The sequence below is a fragment of the Panicum virgatum genome, chromosome 5N (genome assembly GCF_016808335.1).
Source record: "Panicum virgatum strain AP13 chromosome 5N, P.virgatum_v5, whole genome shotgun sequence".
In the NCBI taxonomy this organism is placed as follows: Eukaryota; Viridiplantae; Streptophyta; class Magnoliopsida; order Poales; family Poaceae; genus Panicum; species Panicum virgatum.
The window spans coordinates 53,197,392-53,217,998 of NC_053149.1; the positions used below are offsets into that span (position 1 = coordinate 53,197,392).

The 20,607-nt window shown below is 46.0% G+C and overlaps 1 protein-coding gene, 1 long non-coding RNA gene and 1 pseudogene across 3 annotated transcripts; 1 reads left to right on the forward strand and 2 right to left on the reverse strand.

Moving 5' to 3' along the window:
- Window positions 1–1,849: 1,849 nt before the first annotated feature.
- On the forward strand, window positions 1,850–5,294 carry LOC120675356. Of its 2 annotated transcripts, none has more exons than XM_039956559.1 (5): window positions 1,850–2,086; window positions 2,502–2,568; window positions 2,647–3,036; window positions 3,521–3,858; window positions 4,642–5,294. In XM_039956559.1, the coding sequence occupies exons 1-5, from the start codon at window positions 1,967–1,969 to the stop codon at window positions 4,855–4,857; spliced, it is 1,131 nt and encodes a 376-aa protein (XP_039812493.1). In that variant the 5' UTR covers window positions 1,850–1,966; the 3' UTR covers window positions 4,858–5,294. The 2 variants fall into 2 exon arrangements, with proteins under 2 accessions (XP_039812493.1, XP_039812494.1); XM_039956560.1 differs by having other exon boundaries at window positions 1,916–2,086; window positions 2,502–2,556; window positions 4,642–5,112.
- Window positions 4,490–7,460, reverse strand: LOC120675441. The gene is made up of 2 exons (XR_005675346.1): window positions 6,677–7,460; window positions 4,490–5,164 (listed from the first exon to the last, which is right to left on the reverse strand). It is a non-coding gene; the product is annotated as an uncharacterized LOC120675441 (long non-coding RNA).
- Window positions 7,461–8,922: 1,462 nt separating this feature from the next.
- On the reverse strand, window positions 8,923–11,035 carry LOC120675332 (annotated as a pseudogene).
- Between the last annotated feature and the right edge of the window lie 9,572 nt (window positions 11,036–20,607).

The window sequence follows — 20,607 nt, forward strand, 5'->3', positions numbered from 1 at the left end:
CCTTGAGAAATATTGTTCGACTGCCTCATCATGCACTTGTTCTATCCTTGGAGGCATCCACTGCAATTACCGCCAAAAAAGGACATCAGTATTTGAAGGTTGTCAGATGAAATATGCCATCAGAAACAAATTCTGATCAATATTGCAATATGAAAGTATTCAGGTTGTTGACATTTTAGGAACTTGTATGACTGGATTTGCTGAGGAACACAGATTTGAATGCCTTTTGCCCTTTCCAGCATAGAGGCAGCTCAGGATCTAACACATGTTTAAGTGATTTGCTGAGACCACCCTTGAGCTGCAAGGTCAGAGTACCATTAGTTTACTGTTTGTTTCCTTAAAAATTCATGGGAATTGGAACACAAATGACTGAAATATACCACAGAGACAACAGCTTGGTATGGCTGGGCAGTAAAGTAGGTATAGGTGCTACCACTGTCAAATACGACCTCCATAGGCTTTACGCCTAGCGAACGTCCATCAAACTGCAGCGTTCCTGAGCCAGCTGAGTAGCAGTTCCTGGAAAAAACAATGTTGTATAATGTGTCAAAACAAATGAAGAAAGGCCCTCAGTATTTCAATTCAATTGTTATACTTGACCTGAGTTCATTCATTCAGTTGTTATACATTAAGAGGCCTTTCTCAAGCAGTGGATTGTAGCAGTAACAGGCGATGAGGGGGCTGGCGACCCAGGCGGCGGAGGGGGGCGGCGACCCGAGGGAGGTGGCGGCGACCCGAGGGAGGCGGTGGAGGGCGGCGGCGACCTGAGGGAGGCGGTGGAGGGCGGCGGAGGAAACCCTAGGCGGCGGCGCCTGGGGGAGACGAAGCGCCATGCCCTGCGCGAGGCCTAAACGGAGACGAACGGAGGGGCGGCGCTGCTGGAGCTCGTACGAGGTCGGCGGCACCTAGGGCAGGCACTTGAACGGCGGCGCGCCTAGAGCTCCAACGGCGGCGCCTAGGAGCGATCCGCATGATGGGGCGGAGGGAGACGGAACGGCAGCTAACGGTGAGTGGGGTTACGGATGACGGGTTTTTTTTTCGAAAATTGCAGGCCAGGTGGGGTTGAGGGCGGGCGCCTAAATGAAAAAAAAAATCCCCAACTCTGATCGGTCTCTTCGGATGGGGATCCAGTGATCTCTGTTGGTATTTCTAAAGTTTACAAAAGATCTTTGGTTTTTATAGGATATGGTGCCATATAAGTTATTGTCTGTTGTGGTAATTTCTGTGTGAAGTAAAAGCTTGTGACGATTTCGGCAAAGAACGTGACGCTATAAGGAATTGTTTATTTGATAGGTGATTTGTTTGTTTCCTTATATATAAATTAGCTTTTTTGTATTCCTAGATCAATATTACATAAAAAAAGTCATATCAGTACAATTTTAAACTTTAGCACATATTAGCACTTATATCTTGAATAAAATTTTTGAATCTTGCCTAAAGTTTAGCCACCTCGTTAGCACATTTGTTTGGATGGACTAGTGCTAAAATTTAACATTTTTGGATATTAGCACTTGAATCCAAACACCCCGAAATCATTTGCTAATTTTCACATCCCTGCGTCCATGTATATATCATGTTTCTTCTTTTTTTAAGATTTTGCTTCTTTTTTTGAGTGGTATATACCATGTTTCTGAAAAATACAGGATTGGACACCCGATGTGGACAGATAGCAGCAGCGGGTTCGGACCTCGGACAACAGACGGAAATCCTACCGGGCCTGTCCAGCGCACTACCTCGTTCTCTCAGCCCAATCACGGCCTGGATCAAATATACAATGGCAGAGCGGGCCCCGCAGTGAGACCCAGGCCACTACACGCCTTTGCATCATCATCACACCGAAGCACCAAACGGACCGGGCCAAGCCGAGCCCACCGTCCGCTCCACCTGCTTCCGTTCCGCCCAATCGCCCACAGCCCACTACTGCGCCACTGCAGTCTGCAGATAACACAACGGAAGGCGGACGCCGATGGCCGCCGTGGCAAGCCCCGCCCTCCGGCTCCGCCCGAGGGGCGCCTACCCGTCAGCGCCCGCCTCCTCCGCCTGTCCTCGCTGCCGATTCGGCTCCCTTGCTTACTCCTGTTCCAAGGCAATTCCTCCCCTCCTCCTCCTACTCCTCAAACACCTAGAAATTATCTCCTGATTGCTGCTTGTTTGGTATAGTAGTTTGTTTGGGCATGAATTTGGTAGTTTTTTCTGGTTATTTCATTTGGTGCCCGCTCGTAGAATCCCTCGTAACTTATACATATGATCCAGCCGAAAGGAAGACTCAAATCTCTCTTGGTGCGGTGGCCACATGGCAACGAGTCTCATGAAATTTTAGAGAGAGCAAAGAACATCCAGAGTTTGCTTCACATGCCCACAGTCACAAGTGCCTAGTCTATACTCCATATAGTACCTGTGTAATTCTGCATGATATTAACTTGAAGAGATGATTAATTTTTTTTTGATTTAGTTATATACTTTGTACTGACAAGTGTACTTCTATGGCTTATGTATCTCAGTTTGCGAGGCCGTTTCCAGTTCAGAGAGTCAATGGAAGTGCGACGCAGCATTTAGGTACTCTAAAAGGTACCCATCTGCTTTTCTGGAAGCGCTTTGCTGAATTCGAGTAGTAATTTGTGCTGATCTTTTACTACACGCTAACAGGCCAAGTTTTAAGCAGAGCCGACAACCATGATGGAAGGTTTCATGTTAAGCCTCCTATATGCTTTGCTGCTACCGATAAGCAGGAGCCAGTCGTTTCACTTGCATCGGACACGCCGGTTTCCCAAGAGACAGAAAGTGGTGCTAAAGTGGCCTCTGCATCTGAAAGCTCCTCCTACTTCACTGGCAGAGGTGCTGGGAAACCAGGATTCATCTCGTTTCAAGGAAGCAGCCTCCAAAAGACAACTGTGGAGAGTGTGCCACATCCTGGCAAGGAAGCATCTAGATTAGTATGGTTTATTGGCCCTACTATCCTTGTGTCGTCCTTGGTTCTTCCATCTCTTTACTTGCGCAAAGTACTCTCTGCCGTGTTTGAGGATTCCTTGTTGACAGGTATGCTTTCTTTGATAGTTTCAGGATGACGGTGTTTCCTTTGTACATTATGGTTGTTTCAATAATCATGATAATTTCTCTCACGTATTCATCAATTGCAGACTTCCAGTAGTAAACTTAGATATGTGCATCTCTAGTTCCATGTAGTAGTAATAATAGATGAAAAACAGTATGCTGTTTACCCTATCATATTCTCTCTCTTTTTAGCATTCGTTTGTGGACAAAAGGCACATATAAGTAATTAATAATTATAGTAAATACAAGAGAGAGGTTGGTCCCACATTGCCCATTGCTCGATATCTTGCAGACCGCCTCCCCCCAAATACTACTCATAGTGTCACCATATATGGCCTAAATGATCCTTGGCATCTTTTACATAATTCAGTTGTTACAATTTGACGTATTTACTAAAGAAGATCAGCAATATCACCTTCCACACTCAGACAAATGCATTACTTGATGGATTTCTTATTCTTGTTTGCAGACTTTCTTATACTATTCTTTACCGAGGCTTTGTTTTATGGAGGAGTTGCAATTTTTGTCTTCTTGATTGATAAAGTCTGGAGACCTCTGCAGCAAGTGGCACCAAAGAGTTACATTTGGTCAAAATCCAGATTTTTCTGTATTTCCTCAGTTACAACGATGGTTCTGAGCTTGATAATACCACTTTTAACAATGGGCATGGTGTGGCCCTGGACTGGACCAGCAGCATCAGCGACTCTTGTTCCTTACTTGGTTGGACTTGTTGTACAGTTTGCATTCGAACAGTATGCACGGCATCGGAAGTCACCTTCTTGGCCAGTTATCCCTATTATCTTCAAGGTAACTTTTGTTCTTAAATTCATCATGGTATGATTGCATCGCAAATTGAGTGTGTTGTTATTTGTGCTTTCTGGTTATAGTCAAGTTTGGATAGGTGCAAAGCATAGATCCTTTTATTCCATGTTTTTAGTCTGATCTGATCAATCATACCTGTTGTTTGGGTTTTGGGACTTGGAAGTTATCAGTGTATCTTTTTTTTTTTAGTAAAAAGTTATCAGTGTATCAAGTAATTCTGGGGAAGCATTTTGAAGAATTTGAATGGCAGCCCCCGTGTCAAGGAAATGTGGAAAATAAGAAATATAGTCCACTGAAGTAGTCTAGTGGATAAGTTTATGATATTTTATTTATGCAAAATACGGACAAATGATGCTCTGTTGTTCATCCTTTGGACATGTTCAGTCGCAAAGACCAAAACAGCAAAACATTTGAGGCTTTTGGAAAGCCATTCGTTGGTAAGCCAATAATGACTCTGTTTGTGTTGATCTAAAAATTTCTGTCCAAAGGGTTTAAAGACAACAAGAAAAATTTGAAAATGAGATATCCGGATTCCTTGTTAGTCTGTAGATCTGTGATATTAGCATCTTGCTACCCCCATCTAAGGTAAAGGTGCATGCATTGTTTTCAAGCATGGTTAGTAATGAGCATGACTCTCCATGCAATGCTGTTTCTCATCTGGACGATCAAGCAATTGCATGTTTATGTTTTATATGGATGGATTAGCACTTAAATGTTACATGATGCTCTCAATAAGTTCTGAGCATATGTTTTTCCTCCTGCTTCCAGGTGTACAGGCTTCACCAACTGAACCGGGCAGCTCAGCTGGTGACGGCACTCACATTTTCTGTCAGAGGAACAGAGACAACAAATCAAACTCTGGCTATCATGAACTCATTAGGAGCATTACTCACTGTTCTTCAAATTCTTGGCGTTATCTGTGTATGGTCTCTCTCAAGCTTTCTGATGAGGTTTCTTCCCTCTTCAGACATTCCAGATCCCTGACTTCTTGCAGCTTTGGTAGAAACTCTGGAACATGGGGGTAGCTTCCCTACTGTAAGTTCGTTTACACAGAGTCGGTTGACATGTTTGCAAGGTTTACATTGCTTTAGGGCTTCTTGATGCACTCAGCGGCTGATTAACTGCAGAGAAATTGTTCAATTGGTAGGAATGATGCTGTATTCGAATAATCAGCAAAATAAGATGTCTGAGCTGTGCACACTGTAGAATGTTGATGCATAGCAGGACGTGTTTCCATCCTCTTCTTGTGGATCAATTTTGTCGGCATGTATATGTAGTGCTCCACCAGACCCTTGCAAAAACACATGTAAAAATAGAATTCACAAGCTGATGGCAACCCAGTATATCATTGGGCATTTAGACACTCCCTGTCGATGTGCTAGGATACAGTGGAGTTGAATCCAGATAATTCAGATTTCTCTGTCTGTCTCCCATTTTTGTATTAGTAATTCCTCCTTTCCCTTTGGAAAACATACTTCAGGTATGCTACTGGATTCAGTTTTCCCTGAATTAGGTGCGCCATAAAACTGAATCGCCTTTTTCTGTGATGATTTTGCTGCTTTTCGCCGGTAAAATGTCTTTAGTTTACACATGGCAGGGCTTGCAGCATGTGGCGACATAGATTAAAAAAAGCATCTTCTGCGAATATGCTTTTTTTGTTTTCAGATTTTTGCTATCCTAGCGTTCGCTTGATTGGGAGGGGGGGGGGGGGGTTAAAAGTTCCAATAATGCCGACCCATTGTGTGCATCAGCTTTACCCTTGCAAAGCCTATGAATCGTATCTATCAAGACATCAAATTTTCATCCCAGCGCTGAGTTAGTGTTTTTTAGAAGGTTTTTGTGCTTTATACAATCACCTCCTAACAAACAGCAGGTTTCTTTTTCTTAAAGAATGGAGCCAAATCGTTTTCACGGCATCGTCCACGCCATGTTTTGAGCTGTTAGCAGTTCTTTTTTTTTTACTTTCACTGTAAGCAGTAGTTTATTCTTCAGATGCGAACGTAGCAATCGTATTTCATTTCAACTCTGTTCACACTTGCATCTAGCAGTGTTATCTGTTCATCCTAGAAGACAGTTTAGGCTCTTGAAACACGTCATATACCCACCATAAACTTGCAGCTCCAAGGACCTTCTGGCTCGATAAGAAAACAGAACCCACCACAAAATGGCAGGACTTTTTTTGAAAACCAAAATGATAGGACCTTCCAAAGCAGAAAAGGAGTCTGTTACAAAGGGGGGTAAACAGAATCACGTGATGTGCGCTCGCCTCATCTAGAGGATTGGAGGCATAACTCCAAGCCTCTAGCAGAGTGAAGCATGCGCTTCGCCAAGTAGCCCATCCTTAGACCGACTCCAACGGTTCGCGGCTGCGGATCGGCATTCGCCCGGGACGCGGAGCGTGGGGCCCGCCCTTTGGGAAAGAAGAACCGCGGCCTCCTTCCAGCGGCTTGCGGAACGGCCGTCGCATCCCCGTCCACTCCGCCGCCGGCCGTTGGTTCCCGCGTGAACCTTGAAGGCGACGAGGGGTTCCGGTGGACGACGGCGTCGCGCCGGCGCGTACAGCCCCTAGCCGGAATCAAGATCCTGCCGGCGCTGCAGCACTCCCGATGGCGCCCTCGGGTCGTCGTCCCCAAATCGGTCTGACAGCTCCTTCCCGGCGGCGCTCTCCCCCCACCCCCAAAATCGTTCCTTCTCTATTCCAACTCCACCACGGAGGTATGCATCGATGCTCCCCAAAAATCGCTCCTCCTCAAAAAAACGTACCAGCGGGAGATGAGATCGAGAGGGGCGAGTCGAGGAGCACCTGCTGCAGATGGTGCCGGAGCAGTGGAAGATCCAGCGCTGGGGGTGAAGAAGACCTCGTGCGCCGCCGGCTCTTGCAGCTGCTTCTCCGTCCGCCGGAGAAGCGGTGGGGGTGGTCCATCCGCGCCGGATCTCCGTCCGCGCCAGTGGTGGTGGTGGCGGTGCTCCGTCCGCCCGAGATGCACCAGAGAGGGAGAAGGGGAGGACGGGAGCGACAGTTGGGATGGGAGGCCGGGGGGGGGGCTCGCGCGGATCTGCGGGACGGGAGGGAGGTACCCCGTTTTTCCGAGACGCAATGGGCAATCCGTTGGGCGCGTGAACAGTGCGCCCAGCGTCCCATTTACCGCGGCGGGGACGGGATGGGAAGCCCGCTGGAGTCGGTCTTATGTGCAAAAGGTGGCCGGGTTGCCCAGACGAGATTCGTCACAGCCGGATTGGAAGTTTTTGCACCAGCAACACAGACACAAAAGTGTTCCACCAAAACAACAGCCACAAAGGAGAAGAAAATGAAGTTCAAAACACCACTTAAAGAACAAACCATGGTGAAGAAACACAGAGCTCGCTAGCTCACTGCAACTGCAAGAGAGCACGGCCTCAACCGTACACGCGAAAGAACACAAGAGATACGAGGGAAAAAATCCAATTCCCAGCTACTACTCTCTACCAAGAACGGCGCACTGGAGGTGTAGCTGAAACTCTGAGCTCGTCTTGCCTTTTATAGGGAGGCTGCCCTGCCCATCTCCTCTTTGGGGAAATGGTTTGCTCTTCAGGATTGGTTCGCTAGGGTTTCGGGCGGGCAGCCCGGGCAGCGGGCAGTGCGCCAATTGGCAATAAATTATGAGAGGCCGTGTTTAGTTCCCTGCGTTGTAAACGCAAAAAAATTTTTGCGACAGAATCTTGCTAGCCATCTGCCCCTTCTGGCGCCTTGTAGACTCCAGGGTGTCGCTGACAGTGCAGACGTGTCGTAATCCTGTACATCAACCAGTAGGTACTTGCTAGCCATGCCCATGTACGCTAACCTGACAGTACTAGTGGCAGAAGATCACAATAAAATGTTACTAGGTGTGTTGCCTTAAGCGACTGTCAGATTTTATTTATCTCCTCTCTTTTTCCTTCGGAGGAAACTGTCAAGGGTTAAACTCATTCTTGATTTGAGACCAATTTTAGTGAGAATGTTATTTATGAGCATTAAATATGTTGATATGATATAAGAGAGAAAGGAAAGTATTATAGAATGTGCATGACACTCCTCTAACTCGGTTAATAATTTTAGTAACCGTGACACTGGTCCAACTGGTACTCGGAGATTCAGAATATAGTGGCATCATTTGGTTTTCCTTGAGTAATGATAATAAATCTGTAAGGGCCAGTAGTGGATGTGGATGAACTGGAAGACCTCGACATTCGGCCCATACAGATCACGGTGTTCGTTGGTTGTTTCGTTCGCAGTCTCCCGCTCCCGCGGAAACATCGACACACGCTTTGTCCGTCCGGCGTCGCAGTCCGTGCGATTGGCTCCGAGAACCTTGATATTGATGTACTATTGAAGAAAGAATTGTAGTAGTACAATACTAGAATATCCACGCCTTGATTGACTGATGTTTAGGTTTCCACGGTACGGGACCCTGGAACTCGTGAAAATTCAACCGATCTAGACCCAGACGAAGTCGTGCAAGTTGCAAAATGCTTTCGGAAATCACGAACAGCGCTGCTTAATGGTTGTAGACCGGTGACCTTGTTACTAGTAATTCTACATATAAATCCCTCCATCTACATATAAATGGCTTAAACTTTGACAAAAATTATATAGACATGTAATAATATTCACGATACAAAAATCCAAGTCCATTCGAAAATTTCTTAGAAGTTACATAAAATTGATCATGGACCAATAGAGATTTTCTTTTAGCTCATGGTTTTTTTCTAACAATGTTTAAGTCATGGCAAAGGAGCAAATTATTACTCCCCGCAGTGATGATAAAACGATGACGTTTTAGTTTGTCTGCACTGCAATTGAGTTTCACACAAACAAATTAAATAGTGTACACAAACAAATTAAATAGTGTGACGTGTTAGGTTGCGGGTAGACCAAGATTGGACATCATAGTCTGGCAAAAAAAAAAGAATAGAGATTGGACATCATAGTATGAGTTGATTTGTCGAGACCAGTTTCTTAATCGGAGTTGCGTTTAAAACCGTGTCAAATTCACCCGTTTGTGACAAAGTGATAGTAGGTCTCGAGTTTTGGAGGAATCCGTTTGCCTTTATTCTCGAATTCTTGGGGCGCTGCACGTATAGCTTCTAACAATTTTCGGCAGCTGCATTTTGTGTTCAATAAATTACCAGCTGCATTCTCGCGGGCTAATAAAAACTCTCACTTCTCAGCACTGAACTTCCAAGTCAAAAAGAAGACAAGGACATGCTGGAATCTCGCGATCAAATTGGCGGTTACAAAAGATGGTAACTGGATTATGGTCATCTTTTTCTTGTCCGGCTTTGGGCGTGTTACAAAAGATGCGTTGGAATCTTGTTAATTTGAAGTACTAAATGAAGTCTATTTACAAAACTTTTTGGGTTGTAAATCGCGAGACGAATCTAATGATGAAAATTAATCCATAATTATCGGATGGTTACTGTAGCATCACTGTTGCAAATCATGGATTAATTAGTCTCATTAGATTCGTCTCGCGATTTATAGCCCATCCATGCAAACAGTTTTGTAAATAGACTTCATTTAGTACTCCATATATGTGTCTAAATATTCGATGTGATATTTTTTTTTTGCGTTTACAAAGTTTACGGGTTGTGATCTAAACAGGGCCTTTGTTTGCAAGTTTGCAAATCAGGGATTGATTGATCTGATTCGATTTGATTCGGTGCGCGGCCGTGCGTCAGTGTGGGCCCCTCGCCCCAACGGCGAGCGCCAGCTCATCGAGCCCCACCGGCGAGCACGCGAGGATGGCGCGGCCCAGCGGCTCGGCCTGCCCGGCGGGCGCGCACGGCACCCACTCCCACCGCGCCACGGCGGTGGCCTTCCCTCCCTCCCTCCCGAAGCTCGTAGAGCACCGCGCCGCGCGACGGCTCGGCCGCATTGTACACGTACCCACCCGTGGCGTTGCCGCAAACCCCGATGGACAACGGCTCGGGGTCGATGTCGTCGGGATCCTCTTCGTCGTCGACGTCGTCCTCGCGAGGGAACAGCCTGTCCGACAGCTCCGGCGGCATTGCATCGCTCGACACGGAAGGGATCGGCTCCAGAGTGTCGCCGTCCACCTCCCACGCCTGGATCACGGCCGTGCACTCTGCTTCCTTGTCTGCCCGCTTCGCCCCGAACAGAAGGAGCCGCTCGTCGGCGCCGGCGCTGGCGCGGCCGGGCGCGACGCCCCACGCGGTGACGGCGGGGTCGGGCCCGAGGCGACGGGTGGGGCCCCACAGCCGCTTCGCCGGGTCGAACCAGCTCGCCCACCCGGTGGCCCTCTCCACCAGGTACACCCGCTGGTCCGTGGCCGCCGCCGAGAGCCACGTCGCGGAGGCCGAGTCCCTGAGCGCGTCGGGCATGGGCTCGCAGGGCGCCCACCCGCCGCCCTCGTGGACCTCCACCACCGCGTCGTCCTCGCCCTCCGCCAGCGCGAGCCGGCACGCGCCGCCCAGCGCGACGACGCGGCCGCCCACGGCCGCGAGCACCGGATCGACGCGCCACACGCGGGGCGCCCCCATGGCGACGCACGCGGCCGCCCCGAGCGGATCCCCCGCGACGGCGAGGCCCGAGAGCGAGAGCGCGCAGACGCGGTCCCCGCGCGCGCCGCGCACGAGGCGGACGTGCGACGGCGCGGCGTGGCGCGGCGCCGGAACGGCGAGCCAGGCACCCGCGCACGGGTCGTAGGCCGCGGCGCAGCGGCGGCCCCCGCGTGCCTGGACGTGGACCACGAGCCAGGGCAGGCGGCGCGGGCGGCGGCGCAGCGCGGCGCGCACCGCGCGGAGCCACTCCCGCGAGACCCGCGCCGCGGCGGCGAGGTCCGGCGCGGGCACCCGCTCCACCACCGACTCGAGCACGTCGCCGTAGAGGTACGCCGCCGCGAGCTGCGGCGCGGCGCCGGCCTCGCGCGCGCCCTGGTGGCGCCGGTGCTTGTTGAGGTCGTGAGCTCGGACGCCGACGCCCATTGCCTTCCGCCCGCGAGGCTTGGGCTTCGCTAGCACGCAGCTCAGCAGTGATCGCAGCAAGTTTCGCTTCTTCTTGCTCTTAAGCGGGGTGCCACTGTGCCAGGGCCAGGCTCTTAAGCGGAGCGTGTCTTTGGGTGGAAAAACCACGAGCGGACGAGCGGCGCCGTGGGGGTCAAATGAAGTGGGGGATAAGGGCATGGGCCCCGGGGGATGGGCCTTGCTTGGATAACTGCTAGTACAGCATGAAAACGACGTTAAGACTTATCGTTTTGACAGAGAGAATTCAGAAATCGGAAAACGTTAGCATCGTTGTGATCGATCGTGCTCGTAGTGTAAATTAATTAGTATTTCACTAATAATATGCAGTGGTTGGACTTAGAGTATCTCCAACAGATTACTTATCTTTATACCCTATATATTTTGAGTGAATTTCACGGTAGGTCTTTTAACTATTAGCGAGATCCTATCTAGGTCCATCAACTTCTAAAATAGTCATTTAGGTCCATGATCTAGTTAAGGGTCCAAGTGGAGGTCCCCACGCTACCACGGATGCTAGATTTGCCTAGGTGGCTTGTCCCGTGGAGTGGCGGGAGTTTTGGCGCCATTGGTAGGCTCCCCAACAGAACTCCTTCCGTGTAATCGAAAAAAAATTCAGAACGCCTTCCCCTCTCTATCTCTCCCCATCTGCTCGAATGAATGATGGCCTGAATGAATGCAAGTACTAGCTGATCATTTGAAATTAAGTCACAATTTTGCCACAAACATCTGGTATTGTTGCATATTCATCAGTTTGAGCTGAATGTAACAAAAGAGGCACCATTTCCATATACAAAAGACAATTATCATCCACTAAAGATGTTTGCAGGTGTATATAACTGCACAAAAGACAACTATCATCCACGAAAAGTTGGCCAGCCTTCATCTTGGACCTGGATCATTTATGTCCTGGTCTAGCCTTGTATTTCTTGGCTGATGGTGCTGTACCCTTCTTTTTCGTTGGTGGTTCTGTAGCCTTCTTCTTAGCTGATGGCCTTGACACCCTTCCAGATTTGGTTGCTGTAGTAAGTGGAGCTAGCCTTGCTGATGGAATGTTGGAGAGGATGTAAGCACTATCAGGTAATGGGACAGGTATATTGTCCGGCCTTCTGCATTGTGTGGCCTAAAAAAACATAAATAATTAGGTTGTATGACAAACTAACAATAATCTGAAAAATACTGCAATTGCATAGCTCTTGTTGCATTTGAGACACCATGGGAATTGTATGCTGTGACAATATTTCTTGACTTGTTGGGTCAGGTTGATGAGCCTCCTATAAGTTGTTCAGACTTGGTTAAAATGAAGAAAATTGATTTAACAAATTGACTTGCAGAACATGTTAGAAAACTACCTGGGTAATGACTTGTTCTTCAATAGTTTCAGACCATCCAGGATCAGCACATGGAGTTGGGTTCTTTTTATTCTTATGTACTGGTGGGAATCCAGCCTTCTTTTTTTCACAAGTGGCTATGTTGTGCCCAGTATCCAGACAATGGCTGCAGTGGATTATGATACCATGTTTTGACAATTTATTTCCATTGCTGCCATGTACCTCATGTGGTGTCTTCCTTCTTTCTTTTGGTGGCCTCCCAACCCTTTTCTCATATACTGGTGGTAGAATTTCTAGACCTCACACTTTCACCCACTTTCTCTTGTCATTGCATGGCCATATGTTGGATCCGTATGCCTGTATGAATGCTTGGATGGTGTAGCAGTGAGGGAGCAGTGGCGGACCCAGCAGGGTAGCACGGTAGTCCTAGGACTACCCTAAATTTTGTGATTTCATTTAGTACTTATTAATAATTTAACAAATTTTTATGTAAAATATAGGAAATATTAACACATGTACTTGTTTGGACTACCCAAGATTAAAATCTTGGTTCCGCCACTGTGAGGGAGTACTGATTCCTAGGGGGTTCTTTCATGCCTCAAGCAAGAAATTGCATGGCTGCAAGGTATTCCTGCAGTTGGAGTAGTCGTAGTTGTCGCCTTGCTGTTTCTGCTGGCTGTTGGCGAGACGCTGACGCCTGAAAGCCCTCTTCTGGCTAAGCAGGCGATGACGCTCGTAAAGATCTTCAGCTAGGTGCCGCTCTTCCAATTGCATAGTGACCGTCACTGCTGTAGGAGGTGCAGGAGGATCTTGCTTGGTAGTAGCTTGGGCTTCTGTGATCGTGTGGGGAGTAGTTTCGATGTTGTCGGAAAGATACTCATCGAAATTATCAGAATTGTAGTCGTCAAGATTGAGACGCTCCGTGGAGTCATCCTTAGGTTCCTGGACCTCGGAGATGCGAACCATGAGGATTTCACGGCAAAGGTCTTGAATCTCTTGGTTTTGCTTGCTTGAGGACGGGTCTAGTGGAGTGCTCTGCTGGAAGGGTAGATCTGTTGGCCAAGAGCCGGAAGCGTTAGGATCTTGTGTCTCCTTCAAGCACACTATCCGTCCTTGTGGTGTTGCATATATGACCAAGTTTGGGAGGGAGTCTTGATCAGACTTAGAATTCTTAGTCGAGTTGGACTCGACTTGTTTGCTATACTAGATTAGGTCATCCAGCTCGTGCTCTGAGTTGGAAGAGTACTCGGAGTCGGAATCGGTTAGTCCACCGATTTTAGAATATGTGTGCTTTGGGTGAGCAAGAAGCGGGATGCCCATCTCTACGCGGAGGGCGTTCTCGTTCATCCAATGTAGCCATGATTGCGTGGGAGTCAGTTCCTCAGACTTCTTAATCTAGGGTTTGTCGAAAATTGACTTGTTGGATTGTTCTGCAGCTTTGGCTTTTCTTTTTTTGATTTTGGCCAGTTCACAAAGGGCGTCAGCATGCTGGGGTGGATTGGCCATAGTATCCATGAACAAGTTGACTCTATCTGATCAGTCTTCGAGATCGTCGAATGGTTCAAAGTTGTCGAGGCCGTTCATGAACTGATCAAAGTCCTGATCGAAAGAGGACTCAACTGGTTCAGGAATCCGAATGTGAGCAGGTTTCGGTGAAGAGTTCTGAGGTTTCCTGGAGAAAGACGGTCCCATCCGAACAAGCCGGGGGTTTGTCTTTCCAGATCCCCCGCGGATTCCTCCTCCCGATTTCTGCTTCGTATTTTGCAGAGTGCCTTCGACCATCTTAATGCAGTCGGCGAGCTTTGAATCTACTCGATCGATCCCTGAGAGTATATCACCCGACCGTTCCTGTGGTGGGTTCAATGCTTCTGGGTACTGCTGTACTTTAGATGGGCCAAGGGTGGATTCTGCAAGTTTGATGCATCCCTCTATTGATCGCGAAACTCGATCTACTCCGTCGAGTAGTTCTGAGTTGTTGATCTTTGGGCGTTTGATCAATTTGAGATAAGTCACGTATTTTCTGAGGGTTTCGGAAAAGTGAGGTTTTTCGGAATCAGAGTTTGCACCGAACTCCGCTGACCCGAGAGTTCGAGTCGGAGGTGACATGTTTTCTGCGTTGTCCGAACTGAGTTCGAGTAGAACTCCGTTTTCGTCGAGATCCACAGTTTCGCGGATTTCGTCGAGTTGGGAAGTGGTTTTCGTTTTAGGCAAGTTGGGCGTGACAAGGTGGCTGGAGAAGCCGCCCGATCCGTCAGCCGTGCATGCCCAGGAACCGAAAACAAGGGTTGTGCCCTCGGGCATGCTGTTGGCGTCGCTTGATCCGGCCATCGAATTCGCCGATGAACTTGCCGAATCCCCTACCTGGCGCGCCAGGTGTCGGTGTTTACCGCCAAGCCTGCTCAGGGATACCCTTAGCAGTAAGGTTTGTAGGTAGGGATCGACTGCTCTGGAACTCGATGGTGCAAGGAACACAAAGATTTAGATAGGTTCGGGCCGCGAGTTGCGTAATATCCTACGTCCTGTGTGGTTGTTTGTATTGTCTTAGGTGTTAATGGTGTTTTGAGGAGGTCCCTGCCCACCCTTATATATCCGGGGGACAGGGTTACATGGAAAGTCCTAGCCGAGTATATTTGGAGTCATACTACAACTCAATCGGGTAGTTTTATTTGTACTGCGGTTAGTTCTACGCCTATTCGGGTAGTTACAAGAAAGATAAGGCACATCCATGAGCTATCCCTTACTCTAGAACATTCTATGCCTATAAACAATCCCGCTGCTCCGGATCTGACACGCATCCCCTACCAACCGATTGTCGCCGTCTTGGCAAACCCGTCCTGCCTCGCCTCTCCCTTCTCACCCTAACTGATAATGCTCGAGTTGAGGATGGGAGATTAAAAAATAGAGTTTGCTCGAGGGGCTGCCTTCATTTTTCTGCTTACAGAGCCTTCACAAGTGCACCTCATATGGCCTTATGTCCACGCTGGACAAGCCACCTAGGCAAATCTAGCCTCCGTGGTGGTGTTGGGATCTCCACTTGGACCCCTTAACTAGATCGTGGATCTAAACGACCATTTTAGAAGTTGATGGACCTACATAGGACCTCGCTAATAGTTAAAGGATCTACAGTGAAATTCACTCATATATTTTCTCTATCTCCACCAATAATATTTTTACGTTTTCAGTAGCAAGTACTGCAGCAGATTACTCAAAGGATAGTTGGAGGGAGGAATCCCCTGCATTTGAGTAGGAGGGAGTTGTATTTTGATGATCACTAAAATATTTTGCTATTAGAAATGAAATTGTAGTGTGCTGGAGCACATCCTATTACTAAATTGATGAGAGGGATAGGTGATATGCTAGAGATGCTCTTAGCTCGTCTCGCTACTAGTGAATAACCAGACGCTGCTAAACAACGTAGCAGCCGTGTGAGTGTGACTCGATCAGGATGTACTATATGGATGCAGATACGATCACCATCGCGATGGCTAGACACGCACCAGCAGGTTTTGCGATCGCCGGTGGGTGGTGTCCCCTACTGAATGATGAGAACGATAAGATATTTATGGGTGCAGACGTGCAGTGACGATCGTAGATGTTAGACGACTTGAAGACCCAAGCGGGCCTGAAACACGCTAGGCTAGTGATAACAATATCAAATCTTGAAAGGCTGCTGGATTGAGATCCAAATATCAAAATCTCTCCCTGGCGAGCTAATAGTTCTGGTGAGACATCATCAGCATGATCCCCCACCAGCGCGCACATTTTCCTTCTTATTTCTCTCCTTTTTTTTCCCTTTAGTTTTGCCAAGCTATGGCGCCACAATTCCCGCGATAACAGCATGCATGCGTTCCGTAATGCAGATAAGTATCCGCACTTATCCAACGGATAAACAAGTCATTCTAATAAATTTCAAAATTTGTTCAAAAGACAAATCATTTTACCTTATCTAGGAAGTACATATGTATGCAAGAAGTAATTAGTGTCAAATATGGATAATGAATAGAAACAAATATGATTATTTACTTTCTTATTAATTTGTCCTACACTTTTTAGAAGGACTTGTTTTGGGGACGGAGGAAAGGTATGCCACACATGGAATGCCAGTTTAGAACTAGTTGAGCGGCTGACCATGTGTTTTTAATTTTTTTCTTTTGAACTAAAAACAATGTGATTTTTATCTAAAGAAAAGACCATATGTTTTCGAGGCGACTGCGTCCATGGTCTGCTGCGGCAGCAGCGCTGGTTGTTGAAGCCGCCAAAGCTTTTGTCCATGTGCATCGAGCAAAAGTCAGCTTTGTAGTTGCTGGTCTGGTGACTGTTTGCGTTGGTCAGGCCGGCCGAAAACCAACTCAGATCGATCATCGATGCGAAAGCCGAAAGCAACGACACTCGATCGCTGCAGCTCTTCTTCGTCCATCGACCATCGGGTCGGGTGTCCGCGCCACAGTACCATGATAACCATTTTGTCAATCCATCATGTGATGTTTCTATACGTTAGGCCAATACCAATATGAGTGTTTAGTTTTATTAAAATTAGTAAAGTGACCCGCACATTTGCATGGTTAGTATTGATATTCTAAATATATCTTGCATTTTTATTTAATTATTATTCATAAATGTAAATTTTTGTCTTCACATGCTACTTGTTTCAGTAATCAAAAGTGCTTCTCTGCTGTTAGTATAGTGGTGCCTTTTTTTGCCTATATCTTTTTTTGTCAGTGATGTGGCCGCATGGCAAACGCACAGCTCTAATTCTGTCACTGCATATCTCCTCGATTTTATACTGTCATTCGCTAGTAAAAGTAGTAACATGTTCCTTATCTACCAGTCCTTGCAGTAATATTGCCCACTGTTCAGTTCAACTAATGCAGTTTTTCTTTTGCTAGCTTACATACTTTATGATTCTCTTGGTCGTATGTTGCTATTACGTTTAATTCTGTCATCTGTTGCATGGCGTCATGCCTCCATGGCCTAGTTTCTGTTGGGGAACAATCGATCTAAATTTCTTGCTTTTTGGAAGCCAACAAATCTCCATAGTGCAGCGCACAAGATTCTGTTCAGAATTTCAGCAACCTATATTCATGTTCAAGTTTGATGAGCTTACTATACCAATCAAAGGCCTAATCAATATTGTCCTGATTCCTAATCTTCTTGTGGTGTTAATTTTTTTTTTGAGCTTGTGGTGTTAATTGTGAGGTGCGGTAGTATCTTGTAGCAATGTCGGCAATAATTTTTTTGGAGTAATGTCAAGGACCCTCCCTCGAAAAGGACAGAGATATAGGAGGATTGCGAAAAAGAATTAAGTTGGACGTGCAGTGGCCTTATTCTTGCATTGGACCTGCGGACATGCACGCTCATACATCACAAGTAGGCAGTAGGTGATAGACATTCTCCAGACTCCACAGAGGATGAAAAAACTTGCAGCGCGGCGCTTACCCTTCCTCGTAGCCTCCAACTCTGTGATCCGCATCACTGGCCCAACTTTGGCAACCCTCTCATCATGATCACTACAGGTCAGGTGTTAGTCTAATATAGTGCAACGCCTAAAATTATCTTATTTATTTTGACTAATAATAATATAATTGTGATGATGCATTTAGAATTTTTTAATATAATAAGATACACATGTGGCAAACATGTTAATTGTTTGTATAGCTAGTATTCTATAGTATGCACGATATGTAGCTTGATATTCAAAATGATGGATATATTTTATATTTATAAATAAAAATATATTTTAATGGTATTGGCGTGTAATTTTTAAACATGTATAGATATTTTAGACTATTTTTTTAATGGCAGTGGTGGATAATTTTAATTTCTTTTATTTTCTACGATTAACGTGGAAATTTCTAAACCTTGAGAGCGAATGTGGAGGCTTTGTTTGTTGGCCAAATAATAAGATAATAGATTCGAGATATTTTGATGACTTGGCCAAAGATAATAAAAAAGAAAAGAAATTATTTCAAGTATATGGTTCAATTATCGTCTCAATCAGAGAAGTTGCCTTAGTGCAGTTGGCTAGTGTCTTTGGAAGAGCTAGCGAACCAGAGTTCAAATCTTGATTCCTTATATTTGTTTAGGTGGGGTATTAAGGGGTTGTTTGGTTGTCCACCACACTTTGTTACACTTAAGGTTAGGCAAGTGTGATAAGTGTGGCAAAAAATTTGGCCACCACACATTTCTTGCCTAAGGGAATCTTGCCACATTTTTTCTTGTCTATGATATGTAGAGCCCAAAAAAATCTTACCTAAACTTAGTTACCAACCAAATACCTACTAACTTGGTCAAATTTGCCTAAGGTTAGGTGTGGCAAAGTGTGGCTAGCAACCAAACACCCCCTTAATATATACCTCGTCTCAATCTGTAATTGTTCTGAATCAAAACTTATGATATTCAATATAGCATTTGGTTAACTACACCAAGCATTAGAAACACGTGAGACGTTGGATTAGTTTGGGGAATGGCTGAGATAAAAATCATTCCGCCACCTTAAACCGCCTTTGTGCCTGCTCTTTCTTGTTTTTTTAAAATAGAGTAGAATAATATATTGAAAGAACTATTATTTCATGTCTTTTGCAAATGTAACATGCACTTTTAGGGGCTGCTTGGTTCGCAGCCATCATTTGCCCAACCACACGCGCCACAGTGTAACGTCCCGCCTCCCCGAGGCCGGGCCCGCTTACATCTGGCTGCTTTCTAGACATAGATTGTCCTCACATATCAACACCAGTCTTTTCTGCACACTTTGTCCTCACTCGTGCGCACCCGGAAAGAACTTCCCGGTTGGTCACCCATCCCCAAATTTCTCCGGGCCAAGCACGCTTAACCTCGGAGTTTTTTGGAAACCGGCTTCCGAAAAAGAAGTTGCAACTTGTTGGTATGAATATCCTATTAAGTTCTGGGCCGGGGTGTCACACACAGCCACCCACTATGGCTCGCCATGCATCTTGTGGCGGCCAAAATCACTGCTACACGCCACACTCCGCCACACTGCAAAACAATAAGTAGGAGAAGAAAAACGACAGGAGTGTGAATTTGTGGCAGCCGCAGCCAAAAGATGAACCAAACAGTTGCCATGGCTCTGTGGCTTCCCGAACCTTACGCAGGCAAAGTGTGGTCGCAAACCAAGCAGCCCCTTAGAAACATCAATGTAGAATTACCATTAGGATTGGCCTAGATTGTGGAGTTCCTTGGCCGCGCAAGAGTACGGCCACTATTGGGGAGTAATTAACATTACTGTGAAAATTACAATTTGTGAATCAATCATGGCGTAATCAATCAATCCGGCCGGCGGCGCCTTGTCGCTTCCAGAAAACATAAGCTTCCAATAATCGAATAATAACTAGAAAGGCTGGCGCGGCAAAGCCGTGCCCGTCGTGGAGGTGGCCAGTTGCCTAGGCCGATACGTTTGTAAATTTAATGCACCAATCTGAGACTATATGGGCTCTTGATTTTGATTTTGATGGACTAAAACACAAAATCTCTTGATGATGAATCAGCAAGATCAAATTCATATGCTGCAAGCAGCAATTAATTGGACAAGAGAAGGAATATAGAGAAATCATTTAGAGAAGTTTGAAAAAGGAAAGGCCCATTAAAATAAATATAGAGGTAGCATATAATGTGTTTTTCATTAATTAATAAAAATGACTATCAAGCAGTGACCGACATACCTCAAAGCTGGAAAGATAGTAGAGTATAACCAATTTTGAAGTGTCAGAATAGCAATTTGTCACTAAAGAGCAGTCCTTGAAATTGTTCCTACTTCCATCATTTCGAAAAGCCAACGAAACTGAATCTTTAAATATTTATAAACCATTCAATAAGCCTAAGCCAAGTTAAATCGGTTACTCAATTATACTTTATCTAATAAACTTGAAATTTTTACCACACCACCTCATGCACTGAGTAGCCTACCATAAAATGAAAATTACAAAAGGAGCACAGGAACTGAGGAACTACAGATATGAATTAAACCTTAAAAACCATAGATGCACATATACAGCAAAACCTTTCTAGAAAACATCAGATATTTAGTAGCTATTGCATAGATCAAATCATAAGGAATCTAACAAAATTGTCTATGAATTAGTACCGGTATTCAAAGTTTCAGCTGATTATATACATTGGTTATCTGCACCATCCCAGTTCAACTACCTTCCTGGTAGCTTATCCTATCGAGATACAGCTTGGGGCTAAGGTTTGATGCATGCTAACACATGGTACTGCATGTACAAGCTTGTATTATTAAACGAATTTTTTTTTGCATGTAGGCAAAATGAATGGATAACTCTCTATGCAGATTTTTTAAGAAACAATTAGGTCTTTTTAAGTTGCAGTAGTTTGACAAATAATCATAGAGAAAGTTGTAATGCAAAATAAAAAAAATCAATTGAGCATT

Coding starts and splice junctions, on each gene's coding strand:
- LOC120675356 (XM_039956559.1), top strand. CDS start 1,967: ATGGCCGCCGTGGCAAGCCCCGCCCTCCGGCTCCGCCCGAGGGGCGCC. Junction 2,569..2,646: donor GCATTTAGGTACTCTAAAAG/GTACCCATCTGC, acceptor ACACGCTAACAG/GCCAAGTTTTAAGCAGAGCC. Junction 3,859..4,641: donor TTATCCCTATTATCTTCAAG/GTAACTTTTGTT, acceptor TCCTGCTTCCAG/GTGTACAGGCTTCACCAACT.